At 39.5% G+C, this 27,839-nt stretch overlaps 1 protein-coding gene and 1 long non-coding RNA gene across 8 annotated transcripts in view; one reads left to right on the forward strand and one right to left on the reverse strand.

The window, feature by feature from the left end:
- The first annotated feature begins 22,253 nt into the window (after positions 1–22,253).
- Positions 22,254–23,447, forward strand: LOC148031983 (uncharacterized). The gene is made up of 3 exons (XR_015691734.1): positions 22,254–22,382; positions 22,491–22,842; positions 22,949–23,447. It is a non-coding gene; the product is annotated as an uncharacterized LOC148031983 (long non-coding RNA).
- Positions 23,448–23,659: 212 nt separating this feature from the next.
- Positions 23,660–27,839, reverse strand: part of LOC148031984 (DNA-directed RNA polymerase IV subunit 1-like) — a 221,189-nt gene continuing 217,009 nt past the window's right edge. For all 7 annotated transcript variants that reach the window (XM_087682585.1, XM_087682591.1, XM_087682586.1 and 4 more), the window contains one exon: positions 23,660–24,286. In XM_087682585.1, coding sequence (XP_087538711.1) covers positions 24,173–24,286 — 114 coding nt within the window. In that variant the 3' untranslated portion in view covers positions 23,660–24,172. The remainder of the gene's footprint in view (positions 24,287–27,839) is intronic.

Here is a 27,839-nt window from a genome sequence, read left to right on the forward strand (position 1 = left end):
AGAGGCCAAAGGCAAGACATCTTTTGATCATTCAATAATCTTGGCTTTACCATTTTCTTGGAGTTAGCTTCTTCTTAGCCTATGAAGCACTCAGCCATGGCTGTCATGTATTCTTGAATCCCCAACCATTAATACATGATGAGGATGTCTTGGTGCAATAGATTTGTTAATTCTTTGTTGTAGCTTAGTTAATTTTTCAATTTCAGTTAGATTTCATTCCATGGTTGATTGCTTTCATTACAATACCCAAATTAATGAGAAAGAAACCAATGTAACTTTGACAATTAGATTTTTTAATTACAAACTTCAAAAAGTAGTCAGGTTCACATTCAATGAAGTAGGCATTCAATATGGACATCTTTTTGAAACATAATAGAGCTACTTCATTAAATTTGTCATCCATCAAAATTGGAGATTTAAAAAATCACACAAAATATTCTAGTCACTTAGGCCCATAAAATTGTTTTGATGGTATCGTAGTATAAAATTTGGCGCTTTTCACACGAGAAATGAAACTGTAGTGTGCCAAAAAATCCCAAAAATGATTTTTTGAACACAAAAATCAAACACCTAAGGAGGTCACATTGGACAAAGTAAAGGTAAGAGATGAATTTGTACCATATAGAAATATATGTGTTTTATGCATCTTCAAACACATTTATGATGCCAAAAACACCGCATTTTACATTAAAATATGACTATTCTTTTTTTTCTTTTAAAGGTGTTATATGATAACATTAGTGCTTTTAGCTAATGCATACATTTCAATACCTTATTAGATCACTATTTGTAAATTATGTTTGTGTTTATTCAAGTGCACATTTAATGAGGGTACTCCTTAAATATTTTCTTTAGAGGAAGAATCTAAGAATATGTTAATTTATTGCAATGCCCTATAAATGACCTCAAGGATATTCTAGCATACAACTCAATTTGAGGGGAGAGCGAGCCGTTAGAGTGGAAGCATGTGAGTAGAAGCAAGAGCTATGGTGGAAGGGGAGAGAGAGAGAGAGAGAGAGAGAGAGAGAGAGAGAGAGAGAGAGAGAGAGAGAGAGAGAATGTGGGAATTCCAACAATCACAATGTGTGACCAGCCTTCCCTTTATTTAAATGTCACTAAAAGAAAAGAATGGAGTGACAGTGATGGGCGCTCACCACTTATAGTGTAAAGATGTGCGGGTACTATGAGTATAGTCATACATGGGCAGCTAGGTACACGTGCCTTTATCTCCAACAACCTCCCACTTTTAAAGGTGAATATACCTCTAATAAGGAGAGAATAAGAAAAAAGTAGCAAGTACAAATGTATATAAGTACAATAGGATGAGGAAAGATGTTATCTCATCCAAATCCCATCAACTTCCTAAGGAATGTAAAATGCTCCATTGAAATACTTTTTGTGAGTGGATTTGTAAGATTTTGAACAGTTGAGATCTTGACAAGTTCAATAGACCTATTCTCAATGATCTCTCTGATGAAGTAGTAATGTATTTCAATGTGTTTCATATTCGCATGTAAGACTAGATTCTTGACTAACTAGATAGCACTGATAGAATCCAAATGTAGTAATACCAAGGTTTGCCACTAGACGGCCTATAACCAGAGAGCCTCCTTGCAAGCCTCAGAGGGCTACAACATACTCAACCTCGGTAGTAGAGAGGGATGTGTAACCAACACTAAGTATATCCTAACAAAGCATTAATCAGTAGCTACTGTTGTGAAGCATTCAAAGAAGAAGTTGCCAAGATAAGATCATTAGATACATCAAGCTCCACCGCATTAATCTCCTCAATCTTGACACTAGAGTTGCTAGGCACAATGTTGCAATCATCATTCTTGTTCTACATTTTACTTTTTCACTTTTCCTTGCGCTTGTCTGTTGGGGTAAAAGGCCTCTGGGCCTACCCGTGTATAATGTGATCACCCATTCTTTATTCATATATAATATGATAGTGCAATAAGGCTGTCAGTTTAGTTGGACATCACCTACATTGTGTGTGCTCTTCTCTCCCGCATCTTCCTCTTCTCCTTCTCCACTGCCATTGCATCCCCTTAAACTGGTATCAGAGCAGGTCTTCAAGAGGTCATCGTAGCCTTCCACACGAGGTATGAGATCTTCATTCTCACTCAGTTTTCAGCTCAACAGGGTTTTCACAGGTTGTGGGCAGCCATAGCTCACACCTCTTGGAGCTTTCTTCACCTAGATCTTGCTTCCAGCCTATCAAGGCTTGTTGAGGCTTGGTGTAGGCCTTCTTTGGCCCCCTTTTTTGCCCCCTTTGGGCCCAATGTTGACACGTGGGATAGCAACCCCCCCAGCCAGCTCACTTTTTTTTTTGCGCATGTTTTAAAACCTGGCCCAAAAATCACTCTTTTTGTCATATCTCGAGCATTCAGAACCCAATTCAGGCAAGGTAAGAGTCTAAGTCGGGGTTTTGGCACACTCCGGACGCAATGGTGATGTCATATTTGCCAAATTCTGATGATAGAATATTCTGCAACAGATTTCAGGTCTGAAACATCATATATTTGTATGCCTATGGCTTATGTGATGCTTCTACTGATGTCTATTGATACCGAATCACTTGTGGATGTTATGCCTCTTATGTGAGACACATTTGGAGCTGATGTAGCTCAGCCATTGACTGTTTTGAACAATCCTAGATTTGTCCAAAATAGGACAGCCACATGTTACTTCAATTTTATGCTTACAGGCCCTGGCATTTGATACCCGATTATGCCCGGTTGGTGCCTATACATACAGGAATGTATACCTATGGTTTGCCTATGGATTTGAGCTTGGATTGAGCAGTGATTTGCTTAGTTTACAGAGGTTATATGCTGCTGGAAACTTTAGGGCTGAAGCTATTTATGCTATAGTTGGGTTATGCCTATTGGTCACGGGGTGCTTCCGACTACTCGGTATGATGTCATGATGTATTTGGACTATGCCACATGTCTTGTTTATGCTCCGGAATGCTTTTGAGCTGAGATTAGAGCTCGATTTGGGTTTGACTGTCACTTCTTTGCAGCTGGCATTTCATCTATAACATGGTTTATGCCTAGGCTACCTAGTACGTGTTATGATGTCTTGGTGAATGCTTTATGCTTTGGCTGTGGATGGCAGTTGTTTGAGCTCGTCTCGACATTCATTTGAGTATTCCCTTGAGTAGTTGGACATTGACTTGGCTTTTTCCGTTACAACTTGCCTTTTTCCGTTACAACCTTAGATGCTATATGGGATTTGATGCTCCGATTATGGATCTTGGCTATTACTTGGATGCACTTACAGGTATTGAGCAGTGAACTGCTCCCTTGTTTTGGCAGTTGCCTATTGAGCTGTGATTGGTCGTTTGCATTTGATATGTGGGATACTTATTGATCAATGGACTTGGATAGTGCTTGGGATTTACAGTTATGGCTTTCTTGCTCCTCTATTGTCTAGCTTCTATGCTAGTTGGGCTCCTGTTGCCCATCCATGTTAGAGAGCAGATGTTATGTATGCTTACCCGTCTATGCACATGGTCTACTATTGTATACCTTACAGAGCCACTTATTTGGATATTGTTGTATAGATGTTTGGGCTTCACTTGGAGCTTGACTCTTGCAGGATGCTTTGCCACTTGTCGGTCTTTACTTGACTTGGATGTTCCTTGGTGGCATGATGTATTGCATAGCTATGCGTATGCATATGGTTATGGGCTAATTTCATGGCTGAATATCATATGCTCTTATGATAGATGTCTTATGCTTTTCTGTACTGTGGTTGGTTATGTAATGCAATTGGCTACGACTCTTCTTCATGTGGGAGCTTTTGCATCCTTGATTGATGCCTTTATGTCCTCCCGTCCATTGAGGTTTCATGAGCATTTGCAGCATGCTTCTACCACTTATGTACTAGCAGATGATTGTCTTTATGAGCAAGTTTCCTATGTTGGGACAGCCCTCGATTGCTTGAGCTTCATGGATGCTATGGATAGCCCTATTCATGATGACTTGGATTCCTTGTCATCTTCTACACGTTCTTCTACTTCAGATATTGTTTGCTTCCATTGTGGAAAGCTTGGGCATGTTCAAAGAAAATCCTTTAGATGGATTAGAGAGCAGTAGAGGCAGAGACAGACTCGACATGAGCAGAGAGTCAGCGATGCAACAAGTATTACCACTCTTTCTAGTGGTGAGGTACATGCAGTTACCCATGACGATGCAGTTGAGCATATCCTCTTGTCATCTAGTTTCCCTATAGCTTACTTGCTCAATGATCAGGCCCACACCTTTGATTGGCTTTTCGACTCTATGGCATCTTGTCATGTTACCCCTCATAGAGCATGGTTCTCTTCTTATAGGGAGGTTGATGGATGTATTGATCTGGGCCTTGAGCAGACTTATGCTATTGTTGGTACACGGAACATACACCTAGCTTTGCCTAATGGGACTCCTCTTATGCTCAGGGATGTTCTACATGTTCCCATGCTCAGTAAGAGCCTAATTTCTGTCAGTCAGTTGCATGATGCAAGTTACTCTGTTTCTCCTCAAAATAAGTCATGGAAGATCTGTCATTGTTGCTTGGTTTTGGCCTGAGGTTCTCGAGTTGGTTCTCATTACCCAGTGCATGTCTCTCATGTGGGAGATTCTATGGTTGCAGTTATTTGGATACCACATGCATTGTTATAGCATTATCGCCTAGGCCATATGCACCACAGAGAGATTGAGATCTTGTCTCATTCAGACTCATTGCTGCCTCCTATGTCACTTACAGATCTTGATGCTTGCCCTGATTGTACTCTTGGTCCTTGCAGAGCCCCCTTGGCTTATGGTGATCGTATGAGGCATGCTCCTCTAGATCTTGTCGATTGTGCAGTATATGGACCCATGCCTTCCCAGTCACTTGGTGGAGCATCGTACTTTGTGACCTTTGTTAATCATGCTACCCATCGTGTTTGGGCTTTTCCCTTGGTGCAGATTGAGGATGCTGCAGTTATGCTCGATAGGTTTATGGATTCTACTGGTACCAGGCCTAGGTGCTTACAGATGGATTATGAGAGTCATGCCCTCTCTCCCAAATTTCGGACCTTTTGTCAGTAGTATGGCATTGATTTCTTGCGCCCACGGTGTTATGGGATTGCTCGTGGCATGTGTCCACCTTACAGGCAAAGGTTACTTCTATGCTTACCACAGCTAGGTTGTCTTATGGCTTTTGGGCTAAGGCCCTTATGACAGCAGTCTATTTGGTTAACAGGACGTCGTGCTTGACCTTGGATGGTATTACACCCCATGAGGCATGGAGTGCCATGCAACCCTCCTATGATTACTTGAGGATGTTTGGCTGCCAAAAGCGTCTGTACATATGCCACATGAGCCTATGTCATGTAGATGTATCCTCCTTGGTTATGGAGATGGTGACTTAAAGGCCTAAAGATTATGGGATTTGGATGCCCAGCAGGTCATACATAGCCGTCATGCTGTCTTCTATAAGACGCAGACACCTCTTAGCCCTCTTGATGAGCGTTCAATACGCTTTATGGCTGATTTTACAGTAGCTACAGTGCCATTATAGCAAGCTGTTTATGCTGAAAATGAGGCACTTATTGGCCCAGATGACGTAACTATGCATAGCAGTCAAGGTCAGGATGTTGGTGGTTAGTTGCTCGACCCCTTGCAGGCTCATGAGAGTCATTTTCTTGCAGTTTTGCAGGCTAGATAGCCAGCCATATGTCAGTCTTCCGCTTCGCTGAGGCCACATGTAGTCTTGAGACCCCGTTGGACGAGTGTCCAAGATATTGGCCCTCTTTCAGTGATTGACTCTGGAGAGTTTGACTGCTCTCCACTGTCTTATATGCGCCACGCTGATGCTATGCACGATTCTGATGCTTTACAGTCGTGGACTGATGAGTTGTGCTTGCTTTATGAGAAGCATTCTTGGATTGCTCCATTGTATGGAGCTGCAGGATCGCTTATCTCTTGGATGTCATGGACTCGGGGATGCTTGACTCTTCTTCTACAGAGGTTCCCGACACTTCTTGCACAGCTCGCTTTCCAATTGGGCATTGGGTGAGATATTATGATTCCTCACCTTGTCTTTTTTTCTTTTCTTTGTTTTTTTTCACTCCCCAGCCACATTGGCCTTTTAGTGGGAGGTTGTTGAGGTAAAAGTCCTATGGGCCTACCCGCGTATAAAAGGTCTCTAGGCCTACCCGTGTGTACTGTGACCGCCCATTCTTTATTCATATATAATATGATAGTGCAATAAGACTGTCATTTCAGTTGGACAGTACCTACATTGTGTGTGCTCTTCTCTCCAGCATCTTCTTCTTCTCCTTCTCCACTACCATTGCATCCCCTTCATTGTCTTTGTGCATTTTATGGCATTGTGACCGAATATGATCTACTTTTCCACAACAATGACAAGACCGAACTTATGACCCACACTTATTATGAGGCTATCTAGTGTCCTAGACCGAGACATGTTAGAGTCTCTACCATGACCATTTCCATCCTAGCGGCATCTCATTGTCAATGCATGAGACATATGGGAAGCATCCATATTCTTTCTATTTACCTCTTCTATCAAGAGGGCACTCTCAACGTCCTGCAATTTCAACCCATCCTTATAGCACAGAGAGCCATACAGAAAGTATCCCATGACTTTGGTAAAGTACCAAGCAGAAAAAGAATGCAAAGCATTCTTGAACTCAATCTCTTGTGAATCTAAATGAATAATGATGGAGTGAAACTCTTTCAAGTGTTTAGACATAGAAGTCCCTTCCTTCCTCATAAAAAGGTCTATCAATTGTTTCAACCAATACATTTGAAATGTAGAACTCTCCTTGTCATAAAGATTCTTAATTTGTCTCCAAAGCTCATATGCAATTTGATTTCCAGTTACAACATTGTAGTGAACTTTCTTAGAGAGTGATAAAATGATTGTGGACTTACATAGCTCATCCAATTCATCCCAATCCTCAGTTGCAATGCTCTCGGGTTTGGTACCCGCATTTTTTAGTGGTCTAACTTACAATTTTTGCACTAAAACCTATCAATATCTAGGTCTTCCAGTAGTTGTAATTGGTCCCATCCAGTTTCTCAATATTGAAGATAGCACGCACGTGAGAATCGCTAGCCATAATGAGGCCAAGCAAGTACAAAGAGGAGTAAGATGGGTTGCTATAAAACCCTTTAAATCAGCCCCAAAACCATTGCTAAATCAAGCAAAAGATAGGAGATATTTCCAAAGTAATGAGTTGTCCACAATTTGTAATAAGCAAAAGACTATCAAGTCCAAGTGATTATGCTCAAATAGAATTCATAAAATTGAAATGATAGGCTGCTGTAATAAACTATAGCAATATACCAATGACCAACTGTGAGTAACCAAGAAAGAAAAAGCTAGGAACAACCAACACTGAAGACTATCACAACTGCAATGTGTCAAAAACCATACATGCAATAGGCATAGACATCATGCACAGGGTAGGTCTCAAGGGTAAATGAAGAGAGCTACCAGATGCATAACCCATTGAGCAAAGCCAATAGATAACCTAGAAGCGTATAAATACCACTAACAACACCCTAATAGACATAAGTACCAAGTCCAACCCAAGAGATCAAATCAGCCCATGATAGGGTAATTGCATCCAATAAATATCAAGAGAGCATGTATATGTCACAATGAGTCCCACTATCTTACTATGATAAGCTCAAGCTCAACTACATAAACCAAATGCTCTATAGTACATCCAAGTGCCAATGTGGCTCAGTATATAAAGCTAGGTAGCTCCCACTGAAGCAAAAGTTGAATGCCAAATGAGCAAGCAAAGCTCAAAACATTATGTGAATGATATTCAGACATCCAAGATCCATAATAGAGCACACATATGGAAGTATAAAACCCAATATATACTTCAAGCACATAATTGCACAAGTCACTGAAGCAACCAAGGCATATAACCACAACTAATATCAATGTAATGAAGCTCAAATCTTAGCTCAAAAGCATGCCATAGCATATCAAGAAGTATACATAATAATCAAAGTAGCAATGCATCCACTAAGTATCCTATAAATCAACAATAAGCATTATGCATAAGCTTTTCACTAATAAATGCTTATTACTCTATTATTACAACACTAAAATAACAATGAAATTTGAGCTATTTCAATCTCAAATTAGTCCCAAAAACATAACCATACCATCCAAGCACCAAGATAGCATCCCCAAAGCATCAAACATGCATGATGGAATTTATTGTTTGCTATCCAAATTAGGAAAGTTCTATTCTATATGGAAGAGAGAACAAAAAATTGCATAGAATCAACTCTATGAGCACCTAGATTTGTAGATCTTGTTGCGCTCTTCGTTTCTAGCTATAAAATGCCTAAATCCAATACCGTACACAAAAGCTATGGCCAAAATATGACAATGCTATCAAGTTGACATAACTATCTATGATTTCTATAGCATACTTTGTATCCACTCAAAATGGATAAAATGGCTACTTCTTAGCTCAATAAGCACTTTAACAAGGTTCAACTAAGCCTTAGGAAGCTCCTCAACAAGCAAGAAGCAAGCTTGAACAAGCCTAAAGAAGGAAGGACTCAATAGATCACGATGATAATCATCATTGGGGTAATTAGCTTGACCTTGAAATAGTTTGTGATGCCTTTATGTTGGCTACTCCTTGGAATTCCATTGATTGTGCAATACTCTAGAAAATATCATGGTAGAGAAAGGTTATGTACATAAAATCTAAGAAAAAAGTAGAGGAAGGTTGTGGACATGGAGGGTAGGTGGATAGATCTTGATGAAGAGAATAAAGCATTGAGAGGCTTTCTAACTTGTTTCATTGGTCTTTGAATTGAAGCTCTTCCATTCTCTTCACTTTGAGATGGGCATGTTGTAGGCATAAAGATTGGTGATGATCTTCAATGAAGTTTGTAAAGAACTACTCCAAAGATTTATGTATGTCGATGAAGAATAGGGGACCTTGCTGAAGAAGATATGGTTATCTAGGAAAAGGATAAGTGAAATCTCATTGATGGGAATAGATTATTCTTGAAGAGCTATATGTCCTTTTTCTCTTTGTTCACCTCTATCTACAAAGTCAAAACCTCTTGAGCAAAAACTTAGTAAGAAGTACTAGGTAGGGAATTGGGAGATGACCATAATGCTAGGTAGGCCAAGACCTATTAGATATGTCCTAGTCACTAGTGATACCTTATTGGGCTAGGGGTGACAAGGTCAATGTACAAGTGGCCTAAAACCTACTTGGCATATGTGTACTTGAGGACTCCTAGCTATAGTGCATTAAATAGAAGAAAAAGGGGCTTGAGGTTAGTAAAGGAGCCAGTTGGCTAAACCACTAGGTCACATAATGCTCATGGATCCCTAAGTGTGATGTGAGTGAAGAAAAAGTGTTTTCTTCTCCTTATTTTCTATTTTTTATTTTTCATTTTCTTTGTTTCCTATGGTCAGTTTTCTTTTTTTGTCTTTCTCTTTTTCTCTTTCTTTTTTGGTTTTAACTTGTTTTTGTCCCTTTTTCTAATGTTATCAGTGTTACATCTTACATAACCCTTGAAAATATGTGTCCCAAGTATATTATATAAAGAAAGTCCTTGAAGATAGTATGGTTATGTTGTGTTCACAGTGTTGAATGCTGAAATGACTTGGTTTTTTGGATGATTTTTGTTGTTTTTGAGACTTGAATAGTTGATTTTTAATGGATGCTGATGTTCAGTTGTTTTGGAAGTATTCGAGAGTGTTTTGGATGAGGCTGATTATGTTTTGGAAGCTCATGATGTTTTTCAGTAGAGATACGAGGCTTTGTGATGTTCTGGTAGCATCTGATTGATTTTGATTGGTTCTGATAGCTTCTGTTTTGTTCTATTTTTCTTTTGTATGAAGCATGGAGAAATGATTGATGAAGTTTGAGGATGTTTGAAAGCTCATTGAATGGTTTTTGATAGTTTGGAATGGTTATAGTATGAGTTATGTAGTTCTGATACTTTCTGTTGACCTTTTGAAACCCTTTGTTGAGCTTCTGTATAGAGCCTCAGTTTTTGTTATGTTCTGTTTTATATGCCTCTGTAAGTGTTCTATAGAATGTATGTGAGACTTTGGGAAATGTTTTTAGCCTTGGAAAGAGATGAATGTAAGTTTAAAAGAGCTCAAGGAAGTGAAAGTAGATATTGAAGACTCAAGAGAAGACTGGAGTGAAGTGACAATGATGAGTTATGAAGAGTCACAGTAGTAGCTCTGGTGACCTTTCATATCAAACACACCTCTTGGGATGGGTATCCATGACCAAAGAAGGATTATTATGAGTGATTATTGAGTATTGTAGTGAGGAGATGATGTACTATTGAGAGAGAGAGAGAGAGAGAGAGAGAGAGAGAGAGAGAGAGAGAGAGAGAGAGAGAGCCAATTCTATGCCAAACAATGTATCTATCTATGAGAGATTGTGAAAGAAAGCTGTGAAAACTTTGAAGATGAATCATATGTGATATTTTTCCATTCAAAGAGGAGTATTCTTTTGTGTTTTCAATGTTTATCAATGAATCCTATGAAGAATATGAAGAGAATGATGGATTTTGTTAAAGTTAAAGCCGTGGGAGAATTGTTTCTATGAAGCTGCGTAAATATTTTTTGTTCTTGGTATTGTTTTCCTTATTGTGATCACATAAAAGATGAAAGAGATGGTTGTTGATGATGTTTTTGGTGCGCAGCCGAAACTGCCATCAATAAGCATCAGAAGAGGTTGAAATTGAAGGAAATGGCATTGTCAAGAAGAGAAGAATTCTATGGATGCTTACAAAGTTCCTTCTACCACTGAACAATTGCAGATTCTCACTGCCAAAGCCACTTTCTACAAGAAGTTCATTCCACAATGGCAGAAACATATCACCATCTTAATGCATGCTCTATATGGTGGACTATTTTCTCTTCATGTTAAAGCAACAGAGACGTGTATCTTGGTAGTAAACTGTTTGGGAGCAAATTGAAGTGCAGAAACAAAGAGAATGATCATCCATGGAAGATCTAGCATTCATTGAGAAGTTTTCAGACATCATTAAGTGGGAGATCATGAAGAAGCTTCAGGAGTCATGGTTAGTGGAGGTTCACGAAAATAAGAAAGAAAAGAGTTGGCATTTGTTTGTGGATGCTCAACAGTAGGACACATGGTGGACTGACAATCTCCTGTTTGTCCAATTAGCAACCCATTGAAAGTTAGTGGATAGAGTATTCTTCATCACAACATACGCTATTGAAACCATTAGAAGCTAGAATTACTATTATCATGGCACTACAATGATCCTCAAAAGAATGAGTTTTGATACCTTTAGAACGGAATACCTTCCTCTCTGTAGCAATTTGAAAGTTGAATTGAGAGACGTAGAAAAGCAGGAAGTAGAAGAGATGATGGCCAAAGAGTCCTCTAGATATTGAAGTCCCCTCTGATTTTGTTCTATTGAGTACAGACCAACTAGGTGGAGCCAACCCCTTGATGAATGACGCAATCAAGAGGCAAGCACTAGAGCGAGTCTAGAGGTACGTGAGAAGAGAGAAGGAAAAAATCAAGGCCGAGAATGAGCTTGCAAAACAGAAGCCTCCTTTGATGCCCTAAAAGCACTCTTTACAAAAGTCCCCATGGCGACTCAAGGTCCCCTTCCTAGTCAAATCCGTCCTCGAAATATTGATGCCAGCAAATGTAGTCCCATTGCCCATTTTTAAGGGAGAGTACCATGAAGATCCTGATCTTCATATCGTAGAGTTTATGGTATCATGTGTGGCTAACAATGCCAGAACCCTTGAGCATTGGTTAGTAATATTCCCCGCCACTTTCAAAGGTGCGGCGTTTTAGTAGTATGAGAGACAAGCAACAAGAACTTTTGGCACATGGGACAACCTGAAGTTGGCCTTCCTCATTAAATTTAGCCGGGGAATGTTTTGAAGAGCGGATGCAAGAGGAGTTCATGAACTTAAGTCAATTCTCTAGTGAACGAGTCGAAGCTTATGTCTCGCAAATGGAATCCATACTGAAGAGATGGAACAACCATCATTTAGATAAAGGCATTCAAAAGGGGGGTTTTCTTAGAGGCCTACAACCAGAATTTTGCAAGTTCATGGAATTGAGAAGACCAGTCAATCTGCAAGCTACAATGGAAGGTGCAAGACTGTATGAAGAAGTTGAAGCAAGGTTGTTAATTACCTCAAGAAGAGGAGTCTTATCTCCTTTCATGCCAGGAATGGTATACCCATCAAATGCAGTCCCAGGGACATTTCCCTACCCCTATCCCCAGATGCAAACCAATGCCACACTATAGTGCACATAATCCACAATGGCCATAGAGATGATAGTGCCTCAAATGATGGTTCAACCACAACAACAGTGGCTCCAAACAGCCAATGGTGACTCAACAATAATGGAATCCTACCCACTGGAATCAATAACCCCAAGTCTCAACAGGAGCTCTGAATTAGAACTAGAAAACAGAGGACCCTCTAGCTCAACCCAACCAGTGTATGCAGTGATCACAAAAGCTTCCCAAAACCCTACTACAAATACTCCAGGAGGTGAAAATTTAAAGGACTACTTGTCCAATTCAGTCTCATAAGTATCAAGAAAGAGCTTATGGATGTGATTACAGAATAGCTACGGACGCTAAAAATGAATACTGCTAATATATCCACTCCTACGGGAGGTGGCAAAGATGCGATACGTTAATACATTGTGTGGAAAGTGCCATCAAGTAGGACATTTAGCTACTTAATGTACCTAAAAACCAATCATTCTTGTTCATACTATTCGAGGAAGAACCATACAAAGGATATTTACTCTCTGAAAGAGATGCATGAAAGAAGAAATAAAGATGAAGACACAAGATTCAACTTGTTGGAATCCAAAATGATAACACAAGACATTTGACCAAAGACTAGGGAGTTTGGTAGTCCAAGGAGGTTTCCCTCTCAAAGTTATAGAGGATAACAGTCTGATAATGGCCAAAGATCAGAGAGGTGGAGTGTTACAGATGTGGGGAAAAGGGTCATATCTCATCAAACTATCTAAACCCCAGAAGGTTTATGGATTATAAGCCCTTATGCAGTCAATGCAAGGGAGAAGGCCACACTATAAAGGATTGTCCAAGTCCAGCTCCTGTGAAAGCTACCTTCGAGACCCAACTGAAAACCCAAGAACCTGCTTTCAATTTGGTGGAATTGAAAGTTGCTACAATAATGCGTGCAAAGAAAGGAGAACCTATAGTCCCAAAAGAGAATGTTCCCTCTGCCATGACTGTGAAGTTCAACCTTCCTAGTAAGAAACAAAACAATGTAGTACATAGCACTATAGAGCCATAGAGAGCCACGGAGACAGTTGCAAAGACACGACCAGAGGTCCAGGAGATAGAGGATGCTGAAGTATCTCCTCATGGAGAAGAAGCGTAGATGTTTGCTGCTCCTAAAAGAAAAAGGAAAGATAAAAGTGGGTGTTATCCCATTCCCTAGACGATTGGAAAAGCATGTGGATCCTATCAAAGAATATGATTTGGTCAAAGACCTAGACACTTGTAAACCAAACTTAACATTTCAACAGTTGCTGATGTTGTCTCCTAGCTGTTGAAAGAAATTCAAAAGAATATTGACAAGAAGAAGAGGTCTAAGAATCGCTTCCTCTGTAGCAACTAAGTCCAACAGAGCCTCAGAGCCTGTGAAGGAAGTGGATGTGGCTAATGCCTTCCTAGATCCGGGAACCCCAGAGATTGACATATGGATTGAAGGATGCTTTATAGCATATGCATTGATTAATGGAGGCTCATCAGTAAATATAATGACAGATGTGACAATGAAGGATCTAGGCTTGTAAGGAATGCAGCCTACACAGTGGCTTATTAGATTGGCAAACCAAAGTAGAATGAAACCATTGGGCATTCTCCCATATGTGAAGACAACCCTCGCAGGATGTGATTATTGGCTGACATATCTGGTGGTCAAACCAAATTCCTACAGGCCCTTATACCCTCTGTTATTTGGAAAACCTTGGCTTTTTGAAGTAAGAGCAAGGACATGGACTAGTTCAAAGGAACCCTAACCCTAAGTAGAGGACCTAACAAGGTAGTGTTGGAAGTTGTATGAATCGAAAAAAAACAATGGATCTACATCTATCGAAGTCGTAAAAGACTCCTCCAATGAAGTAACATATAGTACATCAGGAAGATGAAGAGGCTGTCAAACAAATCTTTCCCAAGAAAACAGAGGCATAGTCCCTAATAATGGGCATTGTAAGTCAACTACTGAAGGAAGAAAAATCTTTGTCAATGGGTGAATATCTCCTTCCTAAACCCGAATTGACTTTTGAAATTACCTCTAACAGCGAAATAGAAGCATGGATGTATTGTTTCCCTTGTTACATGGCAATTGTAGAGACAGAGCCAGAGACAAAAACAGGATCAAAGACTGAGCCAGAGACAAAAGCAGAAGTAGAAGACATAACAGAGAGCTTGCTCTTCTCTTATAGAGCCTCCATGGAGGTAGAAACCAATCTGAAGAGGACGAAAGTGATAATGCAGAAGAAGATTATGAAAGCGAGTTAGAAGAGTCTATTCTACTCACAGAAGGCAGAGATGAGGAATAAGTTTTGGAAGTTGCTGAAGCCTTAGATGCAGAAGATCCCTTTTTGTTTGATAGAATGATTATGGTACCCTTTGGACTGATTAATAAGTCACGTCATAAGCAAAGACTATAAGAAATGAATTAAGAAGAATAGGCTTTCCTTTAATAGTGGCTCTTGTCACCCAAAGTTACCCTTCCTAAGAGAAGATGACGACGATGCACCTTGCCAGCAACCCCTAGTTTGACAGCTCAAACAAAACACAAAAGTTTCATGTTATGTGACATCTTGGGATGCATCCTCAGAAGATGAGTCCTCAAGCCAAGAAGAAACTCATTCCCAATCCAAACTCGAAACCACAATGATACCTTTCAGCTTCCCAAAGACTAAGCCTCCATTAAAAGAGGACATCAATTCCCATGAATCATCAGAAAAGGAGACCATTCCTTTGAATGAGTCAGATCTCTACCAGAAGCAATCCATGGGACATTCATCTACAAAGTGGAAGGTGAAAAGCAACCAACATTTATAGATGTTGAAGGGACTGAACGTCACTTAAAGGTGGGTCTAAATCTTCCAAAAGAAGAACTACTGGTCCTGCGTGACCTACTAAAGGAGAACTTAGATGTGTTTGCATGGTTGTATAAAGATCTAAAGGGGATTAATCCCACAATATGCTAACATTACATCAACCTAGAGCCTGATGTCAAACTTGTGAGGTGAAGACCTTTTTAAGGCGCATGAATCCAAATTATTCTGCCCTAGTGAAAGCTGAATTATTGAAGATCCTTGAAGCTGAGTTCATTTATCAAGTGGCTAACAATGAATGGGTTTCACCCATTGTAGTAGTATCCAAGAAGAACGAAAAGCTGTGAATATTCAAAATAGGAGTAACCACCTCATCATATGGCCTTTCATATCAGTTTTATTCATTAGGAAACAAAGCCTCATGATCCACATAAAAGTTGAAGTGAGTTGACAGAAGGTAATGCTGGAACTTTCCTAAGGCAAACACCATCACTAAGCATGCCAATTTAGTTACTAACCCTTTAACTAATGCGTCAGTGTACACATGAAATTCCTTTGTTCAATTATGAGGATGCACGATAGATGCTTCACTCAAGCACTACTCTAGGGTGTTAAAGGCTTCTTCACAATCATTAGTTGAACTCTACATCTTTTCTCAAGAGCTCGTTTAAGGGGGCTACCTTTGTTGCAAAACGTGCAATGAACCTCCTCTATAGTATCCTTAATCAAATCATGCAAATGGTTTTGAAAAGTAGCCATTATTACTCGTTGAAAGGTGGCTGGCCATTGCAAAGCCCAAACAACATCACCTTGTAGGTCAAAAATCATCCTTGGCCTAACAAAGGGAGATGCTACATCTATTGAGAGCTGAGGTGGATTCAAGCCTTGCATATAAGCCTAAGAGATAACACTTGGTGAAGAGGGGGGAGTCCAGATGTTTTACACAAGGTTAACATCATTGACATCAATGATAACATTTGATGATATTGAGGATGCATTTGTCATTATGGCTACATCTCTAGTCCTATTTCATAGCATTTGATTGATTTGCTTGATAGATTTGAGACTCCATGATAATTGTGGAAAGAGGGAAAATAGATGCCTCATGACAACTCACAAATGGTGGTTGATCTTTGGGGAATTATGAGGCTCTTGGATGCATGATGGTGGTTTGGTGGCCCATTATTTTCATTTAATGGTTATTAACAATGCCCTTTAAGCCTTTAATAAGGCTTTACCAAAGCTCTTAAGTATCATTTTTTTCTTCATTACTTTCATTTTTTTCCTTTGGCTAAGTATTGAGAACATGTGGCAATTATTATCCTTATATGGCTTGTGTAATGCCTCTAAAACTTTGAAATCCAACAAGTTAGTAGAAATTTTAAGAAAAAAAGTGCAAACTTGAGTTGTTGCCCAAAATGTTGGATACATTACAAAAATAAATCTAAATCCAACTTTTTTTTAAAGAGGCAAAATTACTCATTGCATAATGCCTAAAAAACTTTAAAATCCAACTAGTTAGACTACTCAAGTAGTAGAAATTTCAAGATAGTAAGAGCAAAACTTGAGTTGATGTTTAACATCTCGAAAGGTTGGATACATTATAGAAATAAATCTAAATCCACATCTTTTTAAGATGCAAAATTACTCCAAGTTAATTATCCCAATGTAAAGGTATATAATGTCATATAAACTCTTACAAAGGGGATACTTGATGTAAACCCCCAATTAGTGAACATCATACCCTACCATAGAACACATTGAATGCCTTAGTGCAACACACACACACACACAGAGGACATGTGTGCATGTTTCCTTTACTATTTGCCTTGGTTACTCACCCAATGCTCTCTTTGTTAGATAAGTTGGTTGATGATGGAGAGAGAATTAGTTTAGCTCTCCTTGGTAGTACTAATCTTTTGGATCAATCTTTGGCAAACAATATCATTGTTTCTTATGGATGATTGGACCAATGTGAATAGAGCAATGGCTCTTTGAGTTTGTTTGGTTCAGCTTTGAGGCTTCATATCAATGCTCAAAAATCTACATTGATTTCTTATAAGGAGACCAATTTGCATGTTTGGGTTGGCAAAGAGTGGTTTTTTCTAAAGGTGAAATTACCAAGTACTTTGGTTATCCCATTGGTGTGGATGTGGCTCCTTGAGCATGGATTGATTGGCTACCTTTGAGGTGGGTGAAAAGAGAGAGAATAGGGAGTTTTGATGATCCTATCCTAGGGATGGGTGGACTTGATGAGTCAACTTGTTGTATAGCTACTTAAGACTTGTACGCCATCTAGTAGACTTTCAACCTTGGGCTAATTCCATTTTAGGGAAACTATGTGCAATCATGCTATACCAAAGGGTATCGATGCTAGAGCCCCTTATTTCACAATTTATGAATCAAGTGTGGGATTAGGTCATCAAGATGATTCAAGAGGTGGCCCTAAGGGTACATTGCGAGCTCGACTAGATTGATTGGCCCCAAGGGTACATTGAGAGTCTGACTAGATTGATTTAGGTTATGACCTTGTTTCTCTTGTGAGATAGAATTGGATTATCCAATTATCAATTACCCTAATGATCCAAGATGGATAAGATGATACATGGTCGGCCCTTGTTGGATTCAATCAACTATCTTCCAATTATAGGATCATGTAACTTAAGAGTTTGGATCTCTCTAAAATAACATATTTTATAGAAAGGATTCCATGAAAGATAAGAATTTATGCTTGGTTATATTCCTATCTATTTAGGAGAGAAACTAAATGGATCCTAACCGGAGTTGGTTTGTGTGGAAAGTAATCTGCAACCCTTTCACGATGAATCATTTGCATCTCTAAGCTAGTTAGCCAAGGTTTTAGTTCATAACAAGCGGTACTAGAGTTTGGCTCTTGGTCCTTTAATTAGGATCTAATATGGAATTTTAAAGATTGTTTATGGAGTAGTTAAGGCATTTTGTTCGAGCCAAGGGTAATGCCTAATTTGACTTTTCCTATAGGAGACCCCAACTTTTTGGGGTTTTTCATGCAAGGGATTTTATATCTTGAGGTCATTGAATAGAAGAGATCATTTGTGTATTAGGTTTTGTACAAAAGTGGTTCTATCTTTTAAGGGCAATTTGGAGAACTACAAGAGTTCTTAGAGGGGATCTCCTCCCTCTTTTTTACTATTGCTTCATCCTTTGAACTCTCTCATATAGCCTCAACAATAATTGCCAAATGATTCATTGTGCCTTAAGTCATTTAATACCCTCAATTTACTAGGGTTTAGGAAAATGTGAATACTTGTTCGAGCTTGATCATTTATCCCATCTCTTTGCTTAAAAAAAATATTTATAAAAATTCTAAACTTCAAAGAGACTTGTAGCATATCTTAGCACTTGGCCCGAAGCTTATTTGAGCCATGAAGTATGTAATAATCTACCCCAAAAATTTAATGAGTCGTGCTTATTACAACCTAGCCTCATCTCTTCTATTTCAAGGTTCCTCACCTCATGCAAAGATTGTTTCAAAGCTTTTATTCAAGGGTTGAGGTAATGGGAAACAAAAAAAAAAGCCAAGTAAGGAGAACAAGCTTCAATTAGATTTCATAATGAACCCATAGCAAGACGCAAACATCAAGGCATAAGTTCCAAGTAGTCAATACACCCTCATCCCTCATCCCTCATCCCCAACACAATTGACTAGGTTTTTCGATAGCCAAGACTAGTAGCAACATTGAAAGAAAGCATATGCATCATCAAGCTATCTTCAAGCAACTATGGTGATGATTTAAGCATAAATTGGGGGTTTTTAATACTAGGGCATCCAATATTAATAAAAGTTAGAAGAGAAAATACACATACACTACTCTTTTGTTTTCAATGTTAGCATATTTTGTTTATGTAATGATGCATTGAGTTAGAAAAATAGCCCATATCTTGTATGAGGATAAATCAATACATTCCATGCTACAAATTTGGGCTTTGAAAGATGGTTTGAGGAGCAAAGGCCACACATTGCAAAACTAAGCCTTTGTACAAAATTAAAAGACATGAAGCAACCACAAGGATGGATGCTATTATATGTTGTTTAAGGCTTTACTTAGTTGTACAATACTCAAAAGCTTGCATATTGGGGATACACTGATGTAATGTTACCACTTTTTTTATTGAATATCAAATATTAAGCTCTTAACTTAAAATCTACATGTGACTATCTCTAAAGTTTAAAACATCAACTATAATTTGTCAATTCAAAAATTAAAATAATGTCAAATTTATGTCACTCAAGCTGACATGAGGTCACTGACTACACTCTCAAGCTATTAAAAATCCCATCTTGCTCTTGTTGCAAACACTAAAGCTAAAAACATAAATCAAATGTTGTTCATTATTGTTGGAAGGTAAGGGTTGATGTTGCTATAATCAAATGGAGGCCCCAAAAACACAACACCACCTGGAGAAAACAGAATGGAAAAATGAGATTTGGAGAATTTACCACATGTTGGGGTTAAGGCCCAAGAACCAAAGGCTAGAAACACATTATACATTCATATATAAGTTAAGATGATGAAGAATAAAGACAATCTTAGTACCCAGAAAACATTGGTGCTCTCTCTCTCTCTCATGTTTGTGACTCATCTTATTTGGTTTTACATAATCCTTGGGAGCTTGTGGTTCCCATCCTTTTTTCTCACAATCTTCCATACCATCAAGGGAGTTGTTCAAGAATTACATCTTGAATGAGAGTTGCATGTCTCAAACATTGTGTTCCCTCTCTAAGGATTGGTTTATAAAAAAGAAGGAAAAAAAGCAAGCAAAAGAGAGCAACTACTTGCTTCAACCATAGAATAAACACACACAAACCAGTATATCAAGGGTCCATAAATTAGACACACTTGATAATTTGGCCAACTAGCTGCATATTCAATCCCCTAGTTCTTTTCCTGTACATCACCATTCAAGGGACATCAAGGGCTTTGTAGACCTAAATTTCATTGACCCATCCACTCCTTCAAAACAACTAAGTCCTTAAGTGTGGGACATATCGAGGAAGCTTTGCCCCTCCTAGCATCACACTTGACTCAGAAGAACACGTTGCATAAGCACCATCACCCTACATGATCCGAGAGATATAACCCTTGAGAAGAGCACCCTTGTCCTTGTAGGTACACTTGCAAATACCTTGGAGCATTGGCAATAGTAGCCTCACCATTATAGTAATAAAGAAACACTCAAGTTTCTTTGAGTTCAAAATGTATGAAATGATTCAAGTAAAATAACATTTATTATAGTAAAAAATGTCGATTAAAAAAACAAAAATATACATTTTTTGAAAAGTGTCAAATGATGTTAAACATTTCGTATACGTTTTTATAAGCTATCTATGATATATAATGATTATGTCAGTTTAGTTTTATTTATAAGCTATCTATGATATATAATGATTCATCATTATTGATCTTAACAATTTGATATCCTGTTTTGAAATGAGAATCATGATGTTATGAATGGACGCATTCTATATTGGATATGGGCTATGTAATATATTCATTTCAAATTTTGTGTGACAAGTATAAATCATAATATTTGAAGTCACAATCATAGTATAACTTGTCCAAATGCTAGACTTTGACATAAGTAAACAATGGATCATGGATATATAACATATTATTCTCAATTGACTCTCATGTATGATTAATTATGCTCAATTGGCTTTTTTATTTAAGAGAGTTCTATAGAGGGTTGAAATCCCTTTCTATCGTTTAAAACAATAAAAACACCCCTTTACAAAATTAACCATGCTTTTATTTTACCCTAATATGCATGCTTACCATTTCGCCATCATCAACTATCATCCTTGTCCATTCCCTTTGTGTCAGAGGAGTCATGTGTACCTTTGCAATCTCAATGCTCACTCCATTCCACTATCTTTGACAAAGAGCACTATGTGACTAACACTTAACTAGTACAAGGGGTAATGTTGATCTTGAACAACTACAAATTAAAGACAAAGGCAAGGAAAACGCTAGTTAAAGTTGGACATCAAGCAATCAACAAAAACTAATTAAAGAGCAATTGGTGCTCAAAGTATTAGAGTTTTCAAATTTCCATATCTCATGCATTGTAAGCCCACTAGGTGAAATACTTAATTTATTCTCAATCATCACACCTGTGGATATGATCTTTTACATATTCTTGTAAAAAGTGGGTTGGGCTCTCTCTATCAAATTGTAATATTTCACAATTTATACCTGTTGAAGTTGCAATGCCTACTCATCTAACAAAAAGATAGCATGCACCCAAGTAAATTGCAAGCCAAAGTACAATGTAAAAGAGAATTGATCACAAAATGAAAAGGGTTGAGATTAGCTTCCAATGAGACCCTATCGCTATGGATAAATGTGTAAAATGAACAAGAGCTTTCAATCTTTTGTGTGCAACCTTTTGAGCCCCTTCTTGCAACCTCCATAGCTCGAGAGTAAGACAGGGAGGATATAGTCAAAGAGAAGCTCTATACTCTCTCCTCTTGCTTTCTTCTCTTCTTTCCTTCTTGCTTCTATAACTTCAATAAGAGGTTACACGTGAGAGTGAGGAAGAATGATGGAGTGAGGGAGCAAAGGACTGATTGGAGAAGCTCAATCTTTATCCTCTTATTATTATTATTATTCTTCTATGTTCCCTTCTCTTGGCTTGGAGCAACAACTTACAGATTAAAGAGCAAGTGGTGGTGGCTTGAGGAGTGTACCACTTAGTGAGGCCATCCACGTCGTCTCCTGCATTTGGACTACAATGGTACTAAGATTGGTGAGTCTACATAGCTCATTCGCTTCATTTTCTCATTCCTTGGAAATGGAATGGATGAGGTATAATAGCTTGAAGCTAGGGTACAAGTAGACTATGTGAGAGGTACATTGAGCCATGAAGTGAATTGAAATTCTTGAAACAATAAGAGCTTTATTAATACCCCGTTGTACCACCAAAAATTATGTAAGGGATGATAAAGCCCATTCCAAAGGCCTTGCATAGGCTCAAGGTCATTAAATGGCAGCCTCTTACTATGCTCAATGCCATCCACATGATCATGGCCAAAATGATGGCACTAGGGATCAAATTTACGCTCCCAAGGATACTCCACCCCAAGCAATACCGATTTGTGCAAGGAAGATGCATCCATTGTGACCATTCTCGACCTAATTTTGTCCATGGATTATGCCATGGTGCATGTGGTCTGATGATGTTCTTATTAACATGGATTCCAATAAAGCATATGGTAGGATTAGTTGGTGGTTTGTCAAGGTTGCACTTCTTAGTCTATAGGATTTTGAAGAGGTTTTGTTGACATGGTACAGACTTTGTTCACTAGTGCTTTTTCTCCCAGGACTCTGATCGATAACTGAGGAGAAGGTCCAGGCTGGTGTCATAAAGGGTTGATGCACTGCCGGAGTACGACGAATTTGCTGCCCTGTCTGATCAAAGATTAGTCTATAGAAGACCGAGATGGTCTACTTTGGGTTTAAAGAAGAGATGCACTGCTGGAGTACTATGGATTTCAATATCATCGAGCATGGTGAAGTATTTAGGTACCGTTCGTGCCCCCCCTGGCAATTGGGATTTGAACGAAGCAACACTTTGAGAGCCTCAAAAGCAAGATGGCCAAGTGGAAGGTCCCCTCCCCTCAGCTTTGCAGGAAAAGTGGGGGTAAACATTTGTGGCTTCAAACTGTAATTTTAGTAAGTTCTCCTGCGCTTCTCTTGAGAAGTCGTTCAGGGACTCTCTTCCTATGGAGTTCCAAAGACCGGCAGCAAACACTCACCATTGCTTGGGACTTTGTCACAGCAGCGAAGCCAAGGCAGTAGAGAAGATACTTGGCAAGTGGATGAAATCAGCAGACTTCCAAGAAAGATTTTGCTGATTTCCAAGAAAGATTTGCTTGAAAATGGCCCTCCCCAGTGACTCAGCTCCGAACTCAATGAAGAAACCTCGAAGGTCTGGAATTTATTGGGAGCTACTGCCATCAGGTTTGTCTGGAAATATAAAAACACCACCCTCTTCCAAAGCCGATTGAAACCCACTGAGGGCTTGGTAAGGCTGAAAGAAGTTTTGATTATGCTTAGAGGTCTCAAGAAGTATGGCCAGGTAAATAAAGTAGCCTATAGCAGACCTAATCCCTCCCCCTTCTTTGGATGAAGGCAGGGAGTTTTGTCAAGAAATTTGGCTTTTGCCATCATAGGTCTCCCCAATGATGTAAATATTTTACTTAACATATATATGCTGCATTATAAGCAAACGATTCTGTTGTCCTTGATCTGATTCATTCCATCTAAACAAAGAACATTTATACTCTTAAGACGGAAATGCGCAAGGTTATGGGGACATTAAAAGTGCACGAGGCAACCGGCATTTCTAAACACACAAGATTCAGTAATCTTCACATAGTTTACACTTGTTATTTGTTAGCTCTGTAATTCTCCCTTGGTATCAGCTAGAATACGAAACGGCTATTTTCCTGTCTAATGCTTAACTCATGTATTTGAGATTTTTTAGGGTCTACGGCAGTGATGATCACATTTATTTAACGTGTCCGAATTGTTTTTATACTAGTGATGATTCTCATCCAAGGGTTTTTTTCCCTTTTCTAGGGAAAGGCTGTGTTTTCAAGTTTCAACTAATCTAAAGATGTTTGGAAATGATGCAAGAAAGCGTTTTCAAACACACTCGGTTGCCTTTATTTTCCCCCCACCTAAACCGACCTCTCCCTCTGTGCAACTTTTGTAACCTCTATGACCTATAGTCGTTACATAACAGAATGGAAATTTTTATGAACATCCAGGACGATGCCGTCTCCCTTATGACAAAATTGAGCTTCTTGTATCTCTCTCAAGATACCTTCAAACGTTTCCATATTCAATTTTACTGCTGTTGGTAGGGTTGCAACCTCATCAAAACCAGATCCAGAACAGAATCTCATCTGCCATGGTTAAACCTCAAGATGCCAAGTTCATTCATCTTACAAGAGGGTTCTGAGAGTAATTAAGTTGACTTCGATAAATAAATAATACTCTATATCCCTGGAATGTTCTGTAGACACTTGTGGTAGGAAAAATTGTCAGAGGATCCATCCTTGCGCAGCAGTATGAAACATCGGGACTCTGGATAGTCTGGATTGTGCCCAACCTGTAGACACGAAAATAATTATATGTCAATTTTCAAGAGCTCAATGAAAGTGCATTTTATCTCAACAATCATCTCTGGAATTCCTAACAATTCCTTTGAACAAGCAGCAAGCGTTTAAATATTGGATCACCTGCGATCACCTGCAGAGTTTTCAAATATGGAATCACCCATCACAACTGTCTCAAACTAATGAGATTGGCCATTGTGAGGGACTCACACTAATGGCCATACACCACTGGAAGGTCTTCTTTCATATATAAACGTCTAATTCCAGAGTATATTAAAGGCTGTCCACAGTATTTAGTGCTATTACTTCAATACAGTGACCCAATAACACTAAATGCTGATAATCTGATTCATGTTGAATATGCACCAGAGAAATTTAAAAAGGGGCAAGTGATGGTTGAAGAGAAGAGGCTGCCTCATGTTGTGTTCAGGTTCCAGCTGATGAAGGCTAGATAAAACAAACCTCCACGCCCTGATAATGAAAATTGCGGATCTAAACTCAAATATCCTCCCTAGATTTTTTGCCTTGGATCTCCTAAAAAATCAAATGGCTGCTAGCCTGCCATGATCCTCCAAGTGCAGGTGCAATGGATTGTAAACTCAAATATCCTCCCTAGATTTTTTGCCTTGGATCTCCTAAAAAATCAAATGGATTCTAATCTGCCATGAACCTCCAAGTGCAGGTGCAATGGATTGTAATCTGCATAGCAAAAGCTTTTTCCAAGGCTCCTTCCTTGGAAGAAGACCCCTAACAATGATCTCAACACCAACAATGTTCTGCTGTGTCAGTTTGGGCAGATGATATCCAAATAACTTTTGGATCTAGGCTGGATCTTCACAAGGTCTCCATCTCGGTGCTCAGCCCCCAAGGGTATCACTAAAGAGATTTCTGTTACTCAATCCATTCGTCAGAGATGCCCTCTTAGCCCTTTGTTGTTTGCCATGGTGGCTCATCTGTACATGCTCTCTCTACTAGATAAGCTAGTTAATGATGGTAAAATCATCGATCTAGCTCTTTGCAGTGGGGCTAAACTTCTTGGACAATATCTTGCAAATGATTCTTTTGTTTCTCAAGGCTGAAAAATCAAACATCACCATAGCAATGGCCATTTGGGATTGTGTGGTTTGGCTTTGGGTGTCTACATCAATGCAAAAAAATCCATTCCCATTGGTTGTACAGAAAGAGACCTACGTGCTTTGGGTTGGAACTTGGAAGAGAGGGACACTTTCTCAGTAGAGACACCATGATCGCATTCGGAATATTCCATTGGAGTGGACATCACTCCTGAGTGCTACTCAATTACATGTCTTCATGCATTTGAGATAAGATTTACCGGAAAATGCATGGCCAGCCTTTCCACATGAGCCTCAAAATAGCCTAGATGATGATGATCGATATGATCTCATGGTTCTTGACTTACTCCATTGGACATAGAAGTCATTGCACACATTGCTGCAGCCTCTCTGTTTTATGTTATGGAAGAAAATAGGGAAACCATCACTACCATGTTTGGGTCTCTTGGAAACATTTACCCTGCCAAAGTGAATGGGTGGAGCTGCTTTGTGGCACATTAAGATTCATATGACAACTCTATGGATGGCCCTGTTATAGTCCTCATGTAGGTAGTAACATCTTGGGTGGACAATGCTAGGTGTTTCATTGAGCAGGTTGGGATATCCCATGTGGCCCTAGTCAAATCCAGGGCATCACGGGGGCACGTCTTGAATTCAACTCAAGAATCAAAACACCTTAAAGTTCGCAGCTCTCACTCGAAATCTTCCACTTGAGAGAGATTATGTTTCGCTACTTGGTGTGTCCCTATGACTCATGCAAGGAGGCTAATTCCCTCCAAGATGAGCTTTTCTAAGGTACCCAACCCTCGGCTAGTAGACCAAGGGTGCTGACCTTTGGTAGTTGACTAGGTTCCAGCCATTCACAATGGCAACCTTAAATGGACCTACTCATGGCTTTAGGATCCAACGTATGGCTATCTATTCCCGAGGAGTGATTTATCCTTGGATCTCTTGAGTGCTCACATATGAAAACCAAAACCGCACTTGGCTCATAAAGAGTGTAGCTTGAGGGGTGCAAGACTCCCTCCTCGACTAGCAAGTATAATCACACTCCATTCTACAGCCCACCAAATGGTCTCGTGTGGGTTTTAACCCCCATTCCTAGCTTGTTATCTAGTGGCTACGAGTTGGGAAAGCTACCCGACTTATTGGTCCACCCATCCATAGGATGCAACCATCATGGTTGTATCCAGCCACTTTCCACACCATGCATTCACCAGCTTAGTAGGGCATGCTACTATGCAATGTTACATATAAAAATAGCTTCCTTAATATGCGGGCACACTAAGTTCATGTCACTACATTAAGCACGGCACAAAAGTAATTAGACATACCTTTCCAAGAAACTTCCTTTTTATTACATTCAATTTCTTTTATTACAAAGCCAAGCCTATAGCCCCTTTCAGATTAGATCCCTTTTGGATCAAGACTCCTAGCCTTTAAGATTACTTCCAAGTATTTGGACCCCTTTTGGATCTTTTACATTTACTTCATCTAGAATAGTTCTTGACACATTTGCTAGTGCTACTCTCTCTTCATATGGCTTGTAGCTCATAGGAGCTTGGCAATTGATACATTGCTCGATTATAGGAGGGCCCTATATTGAGCTAAAACACGCTTTTCAATTGATTAGCATTTTTAAACAGCCCCAAAACACACTTAATTAATGAAACTCCAGTGCAGATTTCAGCCATCAGTCTACCTCCACGTGGCTGTCCAGCTTCGCAACTGCTGCCACCTCTCCCTCCTGCCTCGCAATGCCTTGGCGCCTTCTTCCAACTCTCGCCCAGTGTCTGGCTCCATCCCTCCTGCTGCGTTTGGCCTTGTTCCTCATCACCAGCACCTCCACCCTCATCTACTCTGTGTTTGCAGCTTCTGGCTGTTGGCATTAGTAGGCAGCCTTCCTCCACCATCAAGCGACCTTCAGTACCCTGCGTTTTGGTCCTCCACTGCCACGCGACCGCTGGTTGATGCTCTCCTCCATTAGGCGACACTCTGTCTACTGTGTTTGCAGCTTTCTTTGGCCGCCCTCTTCCATTTGCATTCTCTACTGCTTGCATTTGATTCTCCAACAGCCTCTGGTACCATCGTTTTGCAATTCCTCTACTTTCTCACTCTGACTGGTGGTCACAGACTCGAGATCCGTCTCCAGTGGATGTCACACTCCGACATTGCTTTGCCCTTGAGCACACTGTACACTCTTACATTCATTTACATCATTCATTCACTTTAGAGTTGTGTTCTCTCTATCCCTTCTTCTGTTTGTCTTTGAGTTGGTTGATGCTCTCCTCCATTAGGCGACACTCTGTCTACTGTATTTGCAGCTTTCTTGGGCCGCCCTCTTCCCTTTGCATCCTCTACTGCTTGCATTTGGTTTTCCAACAGCCTCTGGTACCATCGTTTTGCAGTTCCTCTACTTTCTCACTCTGACTGGTGGTCACAGACTCGAGATCCGTCTCTAGTGGACGGCACA

The sequence above is a fragment of the Lygodium microphyllum genome, chromosome 8 (assembly GCF_053477565.2).
Source record: "Lygodium microphyllum isolate KBCC chromosome 8, Lygodium_microphyllum_v1.1.10, whole genome shotgun sequence".
NCBI classification, from domain to species: Eukaryota; Viridiplantae; Streptophyta; class Polypodiopsida; order Schizaeales; family Lygodiaceae; genus Lygodium; species Lygodium microphyllum.